The following is a 17265-nucleotide window of genomic DNA, read 5'->3' as shown; positions in this document are numbered from 1 at the left end:
TCTTATTTTTATTTTTCACCAGACAGCTGCAGTACACTCCAGTCCAGATGGCGGCACTGGTGCGCTTATAACCGCTCTGCAAAGCGCAGAAGCAGAACACCTCTCGGGCTCAGGGTGCAGACGGAGTGGAAAGTCAGTTCTTACAGTTTATGTGAAGTTCCCCTGTGTGTGTGCAGTCATGTCGGGCAGCAAGCTGATGAGAGCCATCAGAGTGAGTGAGTTTGGAGCTCCGTCAGTGCTCAGACTGTGCTCAGATGTGCCTGTCCCACAGCCTGGACACAGACAGGTGAGACACACTCTAGCTGTTCTCAAGAGGAAGTTAAGCCAGGATTAAAAAGTAACGTTTACCATATTGTGCAAGAGTAGCACCACAGCAGAGCTGCCATGTTAATGCTGTTAATAATTTGTCGCACAGTACAGTGCATTGCCCACAAACGTAAAAAAGCCAACAGTGTGCATGTGAAAGTATGACATAGTGAAAACTTTATATACACTACTCAAAAAAAGGGAACAGCTTAATCACACATCAGATCTTGATCAAGGAACAATTCAAGTTGAAAATCTTTACCGATGTACACGATAGGCTATAATGTATTGTGAACGAAATGACACGACAACAGTCAACGGAAACTAAAATCATCAACCCACTGAGGCCTGCATTCAAAATCACACCAAAAATCAAAGTAAAAAATCAAAATCACAGGCTGATCCAATTTGTGTAAATGTTATCATGGCAGCTCATAATGTGACTCAGTAGTGCCTGTATGCACTCCCGACAACATCTGGGCATGCTCCTGATGAGCTGCTGGATGGTGTCCTGGGGGATCTCCTCCCAGATCTGGATCAGGGCATCAGTGAGCTCCTGGACAGTCTGTGGTGGTACTTGGTGGCGTCGGATGCACAGATACATAATGTCTCATAAGTGCTTAGTTGGATTTAGGTCAGGAGAACGAGAGGGCCTGTCAATGGCATCAATGCCTCCATCATCCAGGAGCTGCCTACACACTCTGACCACATGAGGGCAGGCACTGTCCTGCACCAGGAGCAACCCAGGGCCCACTCTACCAGCCTAAGGTCTGACAATGGCTCTGAGGATTTCACCCCAGTACTTAACAGCAGTCAGGATACCGTTGGCTATGACATGGAGGTCTGTGCAACCCTCCAAGGATATGCCTCCCCAGATCATCACTGACCCACGGCCAAACTGATCATGCTGGATGATGTTGGATGACAGTTGAGTCAGAATCATGCACACCAGTAGTCCACTGGAGGTTATTTTGTAGGGCTGTGGCAGTGCTCCTCCTGTTCCTCCTTACTCAAAGGAGCAGATACTGGTCCTGCTGCTGGGTTGATGCCCTGCTACCGCCCTGTTCAGCTCTCCTTGTGTAACAGCTGGTCTCCACGCTCTTGAGACTGTGCTGGAAGGCACAGCAAACCTTCTTGTGATTGCACATATGGATGTGTCATCCTGGAGGGGTTGTACTATCTGTGCAACCTGATTGGGCTGCAGGTACTGCCTCATGCTACCAGTAGTGACAAGGACACTAGCAGAAAACAAAACTAGAGAAGAATCAGTCAGGAAGGATAAGGAGAGAGCAACTGTCTGTGGCCACCACATGTAAAACCATTCCTTTTTGGGGGGTTGTCTTGCTTTTCCCTCTCCATTGCACCTGCTGTCACTTTCATTTGCATCAAAGCACATGAAACTGATTCTTAGTCACTTGTGCTTCCTAAATGGACAGATTGATAACTGAAGTTAACTGACTTGGTGTTAAACAATGACAGTTAGATGTTCCCTTAATGTTTTTGAGCGATGTATTATCATGTATAAGGATTAAACTAGAGACCATCTTGCAGTGGGATCACGCCAGTTGGATACAGCAATCAGCCATTTGTGCCCCAGGGGTGTAACGTAGGGGTGTGGAAGGAGCACTGGCCCCTTCCCTACTTCTGGCGCTCTTGCTCGAACCACACCCATCTTCAATTTTAGCTTTCATTTTGATCTGAACTGCACACTTGTAGAGTTTCGTCACTGCATCTTGTAAAGTTTTGATGCTATGGCAGTGACATACTGGCTCGTACGAAAGCAGTTCAGCCTTGCAGCCAATTTTTCCCACTGGCCATTCCCAATATAGCAGAAAAAAAATCATCTGTGGCCCAAACAGCATTTTCCCCATAGGCCACCATTATATAAGAGACATCAGTAAAAGTGTTGACAGAAACCTCAAGCTGCAAACAAGGTCTGTTATAACTCTTTCTATTATGAATTTTTGATCTATGGAGGTTTTATATTTGTAACACTTTCCTCTAGCCGATAAAGGAGATTTAAAAATCTGTGACGTCATCACAATGTTAAGTCTATTAGGCGAGCAGGAAGTTGCGCATGGGGCCAGCAGGAGCAACACTACTACGCATATTCAGTAGACCGCATACTGCAGAAGTAAACTGGGAAGCTAGAAAACTTTTTTGGCATATGTCCCAAGTGAGCAACTCCAGTAGAATGAATGGGCGGCATCTTGTCATTTGGTTTTAAGGTATTATTCTCAATCTATGTGACAAAATCTGTCCACAGACGGACAAACATGTAAACACCTGGCAAAATACTTAAAACAGCTTCTGTGGTAGTTCCCACTACAATAGGTGTCATCTGGACCACATTTTACCGTAATGACACAGACTCAGAAACAGACTCAGATCAAAATAATACCAGCTGTTGGGACGTTGTCTTGGCTGGTAAGGCCAGTAAAAATAGAGCTACTGAGCAATTGCAATAGACCAATAGCGCAGGAATGAGCCCTAAAACCTGAAAATGAGTTAGCATTTTAGCACTCCTAGTTCCCTCATCCTGAAGGCAATGGGCTTTATCAATGGGTTTGTGGTGAGATGCCTGAAAAAGGTCTGTGGTTAACACAAGCTGAAGAGATATTTGTGTTTCGTTCTGCGATATAAAACACACCAGTAAATATCACACTCTGAAATTTTTAGCCTTTACATGTCTTATAAAAGGTGGTTGCTAACAAGTGGGTAAATGAGACTATGGGATGTCATCATGCTGAACACAGCTTGACAACTTCACTGTGTTGGCAGTGTTGAAATCATGCACCTGTAGTGTAATTTATTGCCTAATGTGAGCTTTTTTTTTTACTCCTGGCAGCTTCTTTTACGCTATAATAATCATAAAAGTGGTGTTTATTTGTGATCTTGCTGAAGAAAACTTGTAAATATCATAAACTGTTGTTTGCCATAGAGCTAATTTTCTGCATTGATCCAAAATCCCATGGATAAACTCCATTGTTAGGCCAGCCAGGGTGATGTTAACTTCCATATCAGCCTATAAAGAGAAATTTTCTCTGAGCACTCTGTTGAACAGTGGTAATGAACAGTATGGGAACTTGTGTATTGTTTGTTGTGCCTGGTCTTTGGCTGCTGGCATGTTTTTCAATGTCTCATATCCCTATAAAAACCTTTGCATATTCATATGTCTCTCTGCTGTAGGTGTTGATTCGTGTCCATGCCTGTGGAGTGAACCCTGTGGAAACTTACATCCGGGCTGGGACCTACGCCCGTAAGCCCCCCCTGCCATACACACCAGGCACAGACGTAGCTGGAGTGGTGGAAGCTGTTGGAGAAGGAGTCACTGCAGTAAAGGTCTGAATTTGAAACACACACAGTTAATGTTTGTACCATAATAGTCATGTAAGCCTAATAATACAACTATGCTGAGTCTCTGCTATGTTTTGGTATCATTTAGTGGGCATGCTGCTGTGCTGCTCCTTTGTGTCGGAGTTTCACAGACACACACACTACAGATGTGATTATTTGGCGTCTAAATGGTGCAGCAAGCTGACTGTCTTGAGCGTTCACAGACACACAGAGACATACTACAGATGTGTTTTTGTATGCTCCTAAACAGTGCTGTGAGTTGCTGGCCATTAGGGCTCCTAGTTTTCTAATAGGGGACATCACCTGATCCACTAAATTAACACTTGTAGCCCCTGTGCTGCTAGCTACTGTTAAGCTGACGTGTAGCTGATGGTTATGAATTGCACCCATACTTATAAGCAGGCATGTACGCAGATAGACCCCAGGTGGTCCTCAAGTACCTGCCCTTTTACCCTCTGTCTAGATACGTGCCCTTTTTGTGAGATATTTCTATTCAATTCCTTTTTATAATTTAATATTTAATATAGTGTTTGCCCTAAGCCTCACTATTGTTTGTACCTGGTGTGAGATTAAATTACTATTATAACATCTCAATACAGCTAGCCTAATTTAGGCAATAACCCACCATTATGCTTAACAACAAGCAAGCTAGTCGGGAGCATAATCACTCTTTCACTTCCACATGTCTTTAAAAACCATAACTCAAATTGAAATAATGTTTAGATCTCCCATGCTGCGGTTCTGATAATTCATTTAAATAAATATGAAATGTGGTTTAGTGTTTCACATGCCTTGTGCCAAGAGCGTAGAGGAGAGGAGGAGCGCAAAGCTGCAGCGGCTGTAGACATCTGTTCTGTTTCTTGGATTGTTTAAGAAACTTTAAAGCTTATTGAGAGGATAATATTAACAATTAGTACATATGCGACTATTTAATGAAATCTTAGTGGTTTTCTGGTATACACAAACTTTTTTTTAATGTACATTGTGTAGTTTGTGGACAACAAAATGACATAACAACAGTCAATGGAAACTAAAATCATCATCCCATTGAGGCCTGCATTCAAAATCACACCTGAAATCAAAGTTAAAAAAAAAAAAATGAAGTCCCAGGCTGATTAAACTTGTGTAGATTTTATTATGGCAGCTCATAATGTGACTCCGTAGTGCCTGTATGCACTCCTGACATCTGGGCATGTTCCTGATTAGCTGCTGGATGGTGTCCTGGGGGATCTCCTCCCAGACCTGGATCAGGGCAGCAGTGAGCTCCTGCACAGCCTGCAGTGGTACTTGGCAACATCGGATGCACCGATACATAACACCCCATAGGTGCTCATTTGGATTAAGGTCAGAGGAACGAGAGGGCCAGTCAATGGCATTAATGCCTCCGTCATCTAGGAGCTGCCTACACACTCTAACCACATGAGGGCAGGCACTGTCCAGCACAAGGAAGAATCCACGGCCCAGTTCACCAGTGTAAGGTCTGACAGTGGCTCTGAGGATTTCATCCTGATACCTAACATCAGTCAGGATACCGTTGGCTATGACATGGAGGTCTGTGCAACCCTCCAAGGATATACCTCCCCAGACCATCACTGACCCACGGCCAAACCGATCATGCTGGATGATGTGACAAGCAGCGAAACCAGCTCTCCTCATGTAACAGCCAGTGTCCTGGTATCTCCTCCATGCTCTTGAGACTGTGCTGCGAGACACTGCAAACCCTCTTGCGACCACGCATATGGACACCCAGTGCAACCTGATTGGGCTGCAGGTACTGCCTCATGCATCAGTAGTGACAAGGACATTAGCAGTGAGCAGTGTAAATTACCCTATATATATATATATATATATATATATATATATATACCAAATTTGGTTCTTTTAGTCACAAAATGAACAATTGGTCAGTTATGCCACCCCACCAAAAGCATTTATAGATGAAAAGCCAAGTCAGTAATCATGATGAATAAGTGGCTGATCACTATTCCATCTATCTATTCCACTCCTTATCTGTAGTCTCTAAAGGTGCTTTAACACCTGTAGTTTGGTTCATTTGGTCCGCACCACAGGGAAAAAATAATATGGTGTTGCATTTAAGTTTTAGTTTGGTTCCTGTTCACACTGACTTTTTGCAAAGGAGCCAAGATAAGTATACATTCAGTTTTACAGATGACAGAAAGCTGGTTGTTTGGGCAGTTTTTATGTTTGTCATCCTGCGTCATCAGGACCCACATGGGGAAATCAAATTCCAGTGACTGACAGAAGTTTCTGCACCAGCACTTTAATGTTCTTAAATGTTTATATTTATGTTTCCTGATGTCACAAAGAACTCATAGAGAAATAGCTGATTGTAAGCTAGCTAACTAATTAGTAGGCTATTATTAGACTGCAAATTAATGGCATGTTATGAATAATGACTAACACAGAGACAGGATGAAAAGAAGGCGTCTTGTACAGTAAAGATTGGGGGCTTATTACTGTTGGATCACTGTCACACACTTTTTAATGAACCTAATTAACAAAGTACACAGAGTAAGATACCATGATGGCAGTTTTAACAGTTTTTTAATTAGTGAAAATAGCCTTACTGATGTCCATATGTGTTACCATGGTTACATGTATGCATTAACATAAATAGATAATGCGTTATACATGTGGTGTCTCTGAAGCATGGGTGTAGTGTGCCAGAGCAAACTAGAGTGACATTCTGCCATTTTTTCCCCAAGTGAGGAAATAGCTTAGTCACAGTTTGCATAATTATTTCAAAATTCATCAAAATGTTCTAAGCACATAAAGATCCAGTTACTGTAATGCAGTGAGTCAGTATAAACATATGGAATGGTCAAAGATGTTAAGTTGACATTTAAGTTGTGTCAATTGATTCATTACTTCAAGTTGTGCATTAAGTAACATGCAACATTCCACCTTTAAAGTTTTCGGTAGCCTTTGAATGGCACACTGCATTATATATTGTTCTTAGTCTATAGCTAGCTAACTGTATGCAAAATATGCATCACACTTTTTATTTTTTGTTTTATTTAAACATGTCGCTGTAACCTCAGAGTGTTGACGCTAATTTCTCACTTATTTACATGTAAATAATTCTATATGTGTGTTTTTCAGGCAGGAGATCGTGTGTTCACCACAGCCACAGAGTCTGGAGCTTATGCAGAGTACACTGTAGCAGCTGACGACTGTGTCCACAAACTGCCCAGTGCTTTAGACTTCAACCAGGGCGCAGCCATAGGGATTCCTTACTTCACCGCCTACAGAGCTCTGATTCACAAGTAAGACCATGCAGCCCCAACAGTTTTATTAACTGCAGTGGTGGATAAAATGTCACCTCTTAAAGTAGAGGCGAAACACTGGACGCTGGTGACGTCACGAGAATGATTGTTTTACTAGGAGTGCTGCGTACAACACTGTACTTCAGATTAGATAAGTGTTGATACAAAGAGTTACTGAGTTTGATGAAAAAGAAAGAGCTAGGGAGAAAGTAGAAAACAAATTGCCAATGTTATTTTAGGCAGTAATACCAAATATGTCAGTTGGAGCTGTTACCATGGAGTTAGACAACAGTGGCGAAATTGAAATTGAAAAGCTGCCTTAACTTGACTGACTTTAAATTTCAGGTTGTTACAGCTTACAAACCACTCCAAACACTTGTCTACAGCAAGTCTACCATTGTCTCCATCAAGCTGTCAGAACACACGAACACAAAATGCTTACAATGTTATGTTAATGTTATCATGTTTATAGCCAGTCCATTTTCACAGGGTGATGCAATTCTAACCCATGACTCAGAGGCAGGAGACAACTTCTGTGTGCTGCTTCTGTGAACTAAAATGTTTTTTTTTTGTTTTTTTTTTGTTAATTTCTTTTTGGTTACACTATTCCAAATTGAGAATGCAGTTGAGAGTGTACTTACTCTGATATAGTTTTGATTACTCACTGATGTCCAATGATCAATGATGGGCGGCTGTGGCTCAGAGGTAGAGCAAATCGTTTACCAATTGGAAGATCAGCGGTTCAATCCCCGGCTCCTCCAGTCTGCATGTTGAAGTATTCTTTAGGGAGATATTGAACCCCAAATTGCTCCTGATGAGTGTGAGTGTGTTAAAAACTGAGTAGCAGGTGGCACCTTTTATGGCTACCTGTGTGTGAATGGGTGAATGTGACTCGTAGTGTAAAAAGCACTTTGAGTTCTCCCATCACAGCCGTCGCTTTGACCAGTAGAAACACACAACGATCTGCTGCCGTAGACAACTGTATGACAACAACACCCCAGCGTTTTTAATATTTCCTCTAGGGATGTTACCACACAGAGTAAAAGGGGGAAATGATGGTGTGAAACAGCAGAGGCACTTTGTCAACCCGCTGAGTTAACCTTACTGTCATTAGCATCAAGCTAGCAAACAATGGTACATCCTCACGGTCGGACATAAAGTAATAACATTAACAAATAGCAGCTTCATTTGAAACAGACTACATTATAGACGGTCCGTTATTTATTAATCCCTCTGTGTGTTTATATATTTACTTTTTATCTGCTCTGTTGTCTTTATAAAGTTAATATATTGCACTGTCATTTCAAACTCAACACTTGTTTCAAATTAAAAGCCCCTTATAACCTCAGCTGAGAGAATCCCTCCATTTTCTAAACAGACTTTTATTCTGAAACATTTGTTAGAACTTCCTGTGGAAGATACAGTAGCTTGACAGTTTACTTATGGCGCTTCAAATGTAGCTCCTGCCATCTGCTGACGCTTTTAGGTGACTACAACAACATGTCGGCTGGCACATGAACAGACACAGTGACTCAAATAATAGTTAAAGTAATAAAAATAGGACAAGAATAACCTGATGACATCACACACAGCGTGAAAGACGACTGGGGATAATTGGTGAGTACCAGCGTGTAGCGTGTACCAGCCATAATGCAAGTCCTGAGTCTGAAATACGTCTGTCAGCGAGTCCTACTCCACCTACTCAGACTCCACCGTAGACAACGGCAGCATTTCTCCGACCACGTAGCGAGCCACAAGCTCCGTGGCTTCTTTCAGACTGATAGGTTTAACGTTATCTCCGTTACTAGAACCAAATGACAGCCGTTGCTGTTTCGGAGCTGAAGGACCAGCGTTCTAAAAGTAACGGAAGTAACTGATGTCTTGTTTGAAAATGTACTTAAGTATTTGATTACTCAAACAGCAAATTAACGCGTTAGGTTACTCGGGTTTTGGGCAGAATTGGGTATAACGCGTTACAAAGTAACGCGTTATACCCAATTCTGCTAATGACATTACCAGCAAGCTTGTTCAAAGATGGCAGTGCCCTGCTGGCGAAAACATGAAATACAAATTGGTTCTCTGCATTAAAAAAATTAATATTAAATTTTAATTTTCCAGAACACTAAAGGTGAAAAATACCTACAGGCTCTGAAATGATCTTGACAATGAACATATTCATAATATTTTAGACCCTGTCTTGATCCCAAACAGTGCCAACAGGTGAAATGTTAGCACAAATAAGTTGTCAAACATTTGTGACAACCATGTTATGGAAGCATTAATGTAATGAATGTAGCATCACACTGATGATTCACTGTTGTCTTCCTTAAACACTGTCAGTGTCATGCTACTGTACAGAAAAGGTTCATATTTTTCATGTCTCTCTTAATTAGAGTTTGACAAATTAGGTGGTCTTCCTTTGCTGAGGGATATGTGGTGTGTAGTAACAATAATATTTTGCACTAAAACCACTTGATTCATGTAGACTTTTTACACCTCATATTATCTTCAGTTGAACACCTGTGGAATCCGTCACCATCACTTACACTGAAACCACTTTAGGAAGGGATCCCTTTGGTGCCAATACGGACAGCAGGAACAATTACAGCAATCAGTAATCCTTTCAGTGTACACGTGGGAATATTTGTATTGTATTAAGATACATTTGAAAAGGTGTGAGCCTTTACCTGAAATGCCCAAATGTCAGTGCAGTTTAACACCTTTTCTTCTATTTTACTCTAATAATCTCATGGCTGCTCCTGTAGCACCCCTCTCGGGACAAACTCCATATTTTTAGGCCCGTTTGGACATTTGCACCCTAAGTTTATGCCCACTAGAAATGCTTGGTTTTGCCACTGATGTGCTGACGGGCTCAGATTGTTGAGTTTATAATTGTCTAGAAATGATCCCTACAGAGATAGATCTTTTTGTTCAAGAGTAAGATCCTTTTTCTTTCAACCAGAAAGAGCCCCAAAATCACCATTTCCAAACCCACCAGGCGCTATATAAGATAAACAATAATTTTATTGTTGTAAAACACACTTCATTAAAGGTCGACAGAAACAAATTAAAATTCCCACTATTGCAACAATCATTAACTCTGGTAAGATCCAAATTCACCCAGTTAGATGTGAAAATATCAAGAGGTAACCTCTGGGGCTGAAAAATGCCAAAAACTGCAGTTCTTTGAATGGCTGCTTGAGGCTGGCTCCAGAAGCCAGTTAATCCCCATAGACCCCCATGTCAAAATGGACAATTTTAAAGCAAAAATAAGCATGTTCACAGCCTGGTGCAAAAAACTATTTTGGTCTCAATAGCTAGTTTCTCCCTTCATGTACAGGGGGTGATTTTCATATAACTCACCCGTTTACATCTTATGAAGACATGAAGTTAGGCATAATTATGGACAGGCTGCTTTAAGTGAAAGGCTGTCTGCGATAGTGCCCTTAGGGTTTTCAGTCAGATCTGCGACTCGCTCCTCCACAGTGCCAGCCTCTCACCCAAATGGTCACTTCTGGCTCCAAAACACCAAGATGGTGATGACTGAAATGCCAAACTAGAGGCTTCAAAACAGTAGTCCACAAAGTATTTAGTGATGCCACAGTGGCTACATCCTTTATTTTATACAGTATATGGAAAATATTCTGGCTCTACGCACCCTGAAATCATTGTTCATTTAAATGGAGTCTGAAGGAATAGGCAATAGCGATTTTGGGGCTGTTAATGGTTAACAAAGAGGAAAGAGGCCTATTTCTGTAGGAATTCTTGCCATCAGACACTTAGAATAATAATCTGAGCACGTCACAAGCACTTTTAATGGATGTAAATTCACAGGGTAACCATGCCCAGGGTGGTTAGCCAGTTTCGCCGTTGATTGCTGCAGCCCTCTCTCTGAGCAATGGACCAATTTTAAATGAGTTCTTCCTATTAGTCACTTAGACACATAAAACATGGGAAAATATGGTCCTAAATGAAAAATATTGAACTAACCCCCATTAAGAAACAGACTAAAGCGTTGTTGATTTCTGCCTTTCCATTAGATTTGTTTGCAATAAGGAAATTATAGAACAACACTAGTTAATGGGGAATGTTAGAAATAAATATGTTGTTACTGATGTGTTGCAGAGCCCACACCAAACCTGGAGAGACTGTCCTCATCCATGGAGCCAGCGGAGGGGTACAATATTTTTGTCCTTTTTTTGTCTTCCTTTTTTCGCATCATATTAAAATTAGATGCCTTCAACATCCACATTGTGTGTGTGTGTGTGTGTGTGTGTGTGTGTGTGTGTGTGTGTGTGTGTGTGTGTGTGTGTTTAGGTTGGTGTGGCAGCGTGCCAGTTGTCCCGTGCTCTGGGTCTCAAGGTGTTGGGGACAGCAGGGACATCAGAGGGAATGAAGCTGGTTCTCAGCAATGGAGCTCACCAAGCCTTTAATCACAGAGAAGAGGGTTACACACAAAAAATCATGGTACACACACACACACATGCAAGGGAACACAAGAAGGAGAGAAACCAAAAAGAAATGAAATTCACTAAGCTTTCAAACATTTAATATTTTTTATTCGTTGTCTTTCATCCTTGAAGCAAAAGCTTATCTTGGTTTTATCAGGTGTGTTAGTAGTGGTTATAGAAATATGAACTCTGTATTGATGTGTGTGTGTCTGTCTGTTTGTCTGTCTGTTCCAGGAAGCCACAGAAGGCAAAGGCATAGATGTGATAGTAGAGATGCTGTCAAATGTCAACCTCAGTAAAGACCTCCAGATGTTGGCCTTTGGAGGACGTGTTACGGTCAGTTGGATTACAGTACAGGAGCTGTATTCACAAAGGATCTTCTCTTAACACTTGCAGTCCTAAATTTCACAAAAAGTTCTGAACTGAGAGTTTCCTCTTCAGATCTTTTTCACAAAACTGCTGAGGGATGTTCTTACGAAGGAACTTAGAGAGAACCTAAGCTAAGAGAAGGGGTAGGGCTGACCCTGTTTCATTGGATGACATCACGTCGTCATCACTGCAGACTGTATCTTCCCAGGGTCCAAGCAGCATAAAGTTGCACATGTCCGCTGTTTCAATTTGTTAAAGAGCCGATTGAATCCATTTTAAATGGTTGCTCAAATATGGATTAAACTTCAGTATCATTCACTTATACACTAACATGATAAGGAACATTACCTGCTATATATTACTGACTGTGAGCAGGTCTCAGTTACCTTTGGACTTTCTCTAACTTCTCCAAGGCTGAGAAGCTACTTTTACAGCTAAAAAGCTTTGTGAATTGCTCTCAGAACTAAAAGTCAGGAAAAATTAGGAATACAACAGGTGCTTTCCTTTTAGCCTGGCACTTGACTCAGTGAGGTTTAGCGGCACATTTTGAAGCACTGGCCCTTTAGAGGTGGTGAAATTTTAATGTTTTGTGATGTAAGCGTATTGCCTGTTATTTTATTTTTCATTGGCTTTTCTGACAGACAGCCAGCTAGCTGCGCTAAGATGCAGAAACATGTTGCCTATTTCCTACCCTCCAGTTTCCATGGGTTAGCTTGTTGCTATGCGCTTCGCACCTGTGGGGCAGGAGCTAGCCTGCTCATTCTTCACTTACCACTGGCAATACTGGTTGCTGCATGGGCCACCCTCTGGTGACCTTTCAGGTTGCCCCAGTGTGTAAGCCACTGAATGTTAGCCACAAAACCCCTTTAGAATTGTTAGTTAACTGTGTTAGCACCACACTCAGCTAACAGGGCTAGCAGTGATGTAGTTAAAAATATTAAAGGGGTTTTGTAGAGAGTGGGATTAATGTTTCCGCAGCAATGCCACCATGGGTCAAAACGCCATTGCCAGTGGTAATTGCCACAACACTGGTGATGCTATAGCTCCCACCTGATCACTTAAAGCACTTATACATTACATGTCATATTCAACCATTACCCTTGCAGCAGAGACTACCATGCAAGGTGCCACCTGATGCTCGATGTTGAAAGAACAAAGCTTTTTTTGGGGGGGCTTTTTGCCTTTGTTGGATCAAATAGTTCAAGTGTGAAAGAGAGAGAGAATGACATGCAGTAAAGGGCCGCAAGCTGGTATCGAACCTCTGGCCATTGCGGCAAGGATATTGCCTTTGTATATGGCATGCTTTTTCTATCCACTAAGCAACTGGGCGCCCCGAATAAAGTATATTTACTGTGCACAAGCAAACATTAACATAACATTACAAACTGTCTCTGCCAGAGAGCTCAGTGGCTAAACACATAATCTCGCCCAATATAACATGTTTGTCTTGATCTCACTCCTCCTTGACTTTAGCCGTTTGCTTTCCTCACTTCTGTTTCTCTTCTCATGCACTGAGTTACACTGACAATAAGAGTGATTCCTCTAACTGGTGGGCTCTACCATTTACGATGCCAATTCAATATGCTAAATCAGCCGGAAAAAAAAAAAAAAGCCAACAAGGGCTGACTAGTGCCAACAGTACGAGACTCACTGCAAAAACTAAGGTATAACAGACACTCACCGACATCCTTAGCTAGGCATGTCTGTCCTTAGTCACAACTGTTAGGAACAGCTGAATACTGCCTCAGATTTCTGTAGCTCTGTAGTAGGCTACAGCCCACCACCACTGCTATGCTTAGCTATCTAGAGTAATGGTTGTATCCCAGTGTAGCTCATTCCTGTACATTTCTATATACACCTTCATCTCTCTTTCTATTTTATTTTAGGTCGTTGGCTGCAGAGGCTCCATAGAGATCAACCCCAGAGACACCATGGCTAAAGAGAGCAGCATCATAGGAGTGGCACTTTTCTTTTCTAAACCGGTACAAAGCAATGACATCACACAAGCCATGTTTGACACACACATATAGTAGTGATTGGATTTTATACACACTTTGGATGATTATGTATGTGAGCATATGTAGCCAAGAAAAACAAATTCTTTTACAGGTTAAAGTACATGTTTTCTTCCATCCTCCTCTCTCAGGAGGAGACGAAGGAGTGTGCAGCGCTGCTCTACGCAGGGATGGAAGCTGGTTGGCTACGTCCAGTCGTCGGTTCCCAGTATCCACTTGAGAAGGCCGCCCAGGCCCACCATGACATCATTGAGTGTCCCGGTGCTGCTGGGAAGACAGTCCTGATTATGTGATGATATGATCGTGTCACAGGTCTAAGGTCACCCAGTAGGGTTTTGGCTGTTCCTAAAGGGGAGACTCTTGCTACAACAAAGCAAACAATGATTCATATGGTCACATTAAGCTTTAAATGATTACTGAAAATGACCATGAAAATTAGAATACCAGTGTGCTTATTTATCATCACTGCCAATACGCAAATCATGGATACAACAATATATGAAGGAAATAATGTTGAACTTATTGCCGATGACTGCTTGAGAGTTATGAACTATGACTATCTGTATTTGATCAGAAATTTTGCAAATCTTTCTGACTCTTTCTATGCCTTCAGCTACCTTTGTCGGTCACATGACCTTTGCCATGTTCTTCAGAGCAGTTCCTTGTTTAGTTGTGGCTGGGCCTTCAAGTCATTAAGGACTTAAATTCAGTTTAAAAGCTTTTCTCTTCATTTATAACTTGCAGTGCACCTTTAAAGCTACATTAATTGATTTTTTAGCCACTTGGGGGCAGCAGAACAAGCTGAAACCACAACATTAACATATTATCACCTTGTAAAGTTGGTAGGTCAGCAAACAGTTACTTATTTCCATCCAGACACAGAGCAACATTAGCATTCATTTGGAATCATATTTGTGTCCACCAGTGTTGGTGGTGTTATTAAAAAGTGAGTATTACACATTACTCAGTACTTTTAAAGAGTAATGCATTACTAAACTCAATCACTCCTACTAAACTTATGCAGTACTCCGCAGCATCATCTGAGACCAGTGTTACCAGTGTACAACAGTAATAATATCACTTTTTTCAGTAACAAGTAGTGTAATTAATTACTAATACAATTTCAGTTATAATAGTACAGTTACCAAATAACATATTACATTGCTTTTGTAAACACGGCACTACTGACTTGAAATACGACAGTCACATCAGTGATTTCATTTTTGTAATCATTGTAATCATCACGCTGTACTTGCACATCACAACACAGTATGCTAGTTTGGAAGATGGAAACACTTACCTTTAGCAGCTGGCAATATTCTCATTACTTTGGTTTTGTTGGGATGATAGATGACAAGAAGACTGCTGCTGCAGGTAGTTTTACTTAAACTCTTTCCCCATGAAAAACATGACCTGAAACCTTTGGTCTGAAACACCTACTAACAGCACAACAACATGAAGCTCCAGGAAATACACTCCACAAAAGGTGAGCCCTCCTTGGCAGCGGAGGATGTATCTAGCCCTACACTGTCTAAACAACCCAAAACTTGATTTTATTTGTGGCAGCTGCAGGCTATCAAGAACTAATGAGGCATGTGGCTGGATATGTTGTGGATGAAATGTTGCTCAAGGATTGACTGTCCGTCTTTTATACAGAGCCTTAGGAAAATACCAGTCGCAGGCAACAGGAGGTTGAAAAAAAAATGTAGCCATAGCTACACTTACCAGTGATTACCCTGACATTAACATGGAGGCACAAGTGGAGTCTGAATTTGGAGGGGACACAATTCCAATTTTGTGGGGTGTAGCAGAAAAGTAATATAACAAGTAGTTACACGAATGACTGTTGGCAGAGAGTAATAAGTAAAGAAATAATATTACTTTGAAAAGAGTAACAAGTAATGAGTAATATATTACATTTTTAGAGTAACAAGCCCAACACTGCCTGAGACACAGTGTCACATACTTGCAAGTTAGCAATACAAAGTTAAACCTGACATATGCCCACATATCAGAACAAAACAAGGCTCAAAAAGGCTACAACTGCCTAAAAAAGAAATTTAATAAGTATATTAAAGAGGCTGGCCTTCCTAACACTGCATAATAAAAATATTAAGTGCCTTATAAGTCTTATTAAAAACATAAGAAACTATTCTGGTGATGATAACATACTCAAAGAAAATGGCATGTGAATGAATTTTAATTGTCCAAACACACTCAAACAAACTCACTTGAGTCGATTGCTCACCAAACCATAACTTTATAGTAGACTAGTCCAGCTTGACATATTCAATACTAAAGCAGCGTTTTTACCTCATGAGTGTTCTCATGACAACCTGTTCCTCCATGGAGTCAGCACAGACTACCAAGGCTGAGGAGCCTCTCCACAGGTGCACTACACAGCATCGCTATTGTCAGTATGTTTGATGATTTTTCTATCCGCCAACCATGCAGGTAATTGAAGAACTTCTGTAATGCAAGCTACAACATAATTGTTTGATTAGTAGCTGTAATTTGATTACTGAATTTAGAACAGTGGTGCATTACACTACTGACAAAGGTAATGTGATTACAATAATGCATTACTTTATAATGTGTTACATTCAACAATGGTGCCCAACTCATGGATTTAAGTCCACCATTCACTCCCCCTTTAGTTCTGTTTTTGTCTCTACCTGAGGGAGTATCTGACTCTTGAGCTTCTAAATCCTCCACTATGTTCACCAGCAAGTCTCTTACTTATCCTGATAGTAGAACATAACACAGATATTCGTTGTTCCTCTGGCTGCTCCTAATGGCATTTGCATTTAGAACAGCCAATCAGAGCTGAGGAGACTAACACAATGTCAATCAAAATCAGTCAAATTACCTTCTGTAGCTTTAAGTGAATGTCTAAACTGGATAAGTATACACTGCATGATTTCCTTGATTGGGTCTTACGTAATCATGAAGGTGCTAAAGTATTTTTCAAGCTGACTGATGGTGACAAACACAAGCACTTGAGTTGTGGAATGAGAATATGGAATAAATTGTATTGCTGAATTAAATGATTCCACATTCATTTAGTATGTGTTACACTCACTGATGATTTATAGAAGACTAGCAGTAGAAATACAGGCAAGCCTTTAAGCAAGTAATTCTAATATTGTCCTCGTTTGGTCACTACACAGACCAAAATCCCCAGTGTGATCTGTGCTCAAGAGTCCCCTGCTGCAACTAAAGTCAGTCATCTGGTGATATTATTGATTTCCTGCTGTCAGTGGACGATGTTGCAAACATGTATTCTTGCTTTAACATAACATATTTTCTACATTTTTGGTTTTAAACACACTTAGAAGCTGGCAACTATGCATACGTTTGATATCAAAATAATTCTGAAATAAATTGTGGATGAAAATAAAATACATTTATAAAAACAACAATTTTTCAGAATCTTTGTGACAGTCCTAATAAACAATACTGACATTTGGGGAAAAGGCA

At 41.0% G+C, this 17265-nt stretch overlaps 1 protein-coding gene across 1 annotated transcript; it reads left to right on the top strand.

Annotated features, from left to right (window-relative positions):
• Positions 1-82: 82 nt before the first annotated feature.
• Positions 83-17201, top strand: cryz (crystallin, zeta (quinone reductase)). Its single transcript, XM_049598750.1, has 8 exons — positions 83-286; positions 3496-3648; positions 6787-6950; positions 11076-11127; positions 11268-11417; positions 11636-11737; positions 13657-13752; positions 13917-17201. The coding sequence occupies exons 1-8, from the start codon at positions 179-181 to the stop codon at positions 14076-14078; spliced, it is 987 nt and encodes a 328-aa protein (XP_049454707.1). The 5' UTR covers positions 83-178; the 3' UTR covers positions 14079-17201.
• The last annotated feature ends 64 nt before the right edge of the window (positions 17202-17265 follow it).

The sequence above is a fragment of the Epinephelus fuscoguttatus genome, linkage group LG15 (genome assembly GCF_011397635.1).
Source record: "Epinephelus fuscoguttatus linkage group LG15, E.fuscoguttatus.final_Chr_v1".
Taxonomy (NCBI): domain Eukaryota; kingdom Metazoa; phylum Chordata; class Actinopteri; order Perciformes; family Serranidae; genus Epinephelus; species Epinephelus fuscoguttatus.
The sequence above is the reverse complement of the archived record's forward strand: the minus strand, read 5'-3'. Positions and strand labels throughout refer to the sequence as shown.

Excerpts from the sequence above, each read along its gene's own strand:
- cryz (XM_049598750.1), top strand. The coding sequence starts at position 179 with ATGTCGGGCAGCAAGCTGATGAGAGCCATCAGAGTGAGTGAGTTTGGA. Across the intron at positions 6,951-11,075 it reads TACAGAGCTCTGATTCACAA|AGCCCACACCAAACCTGGAG; the intron begins GTAAGACCATGC and ends GATGTGTTGCAG. Across the intron at positions 13,753-13,916 it reads CACTTTTCTTTTCTAAACCG|GAGGAGACGAAGGAGTGTGC; the intron begins GTACAAAGCAAT and ends CTCCTCTCTCAG.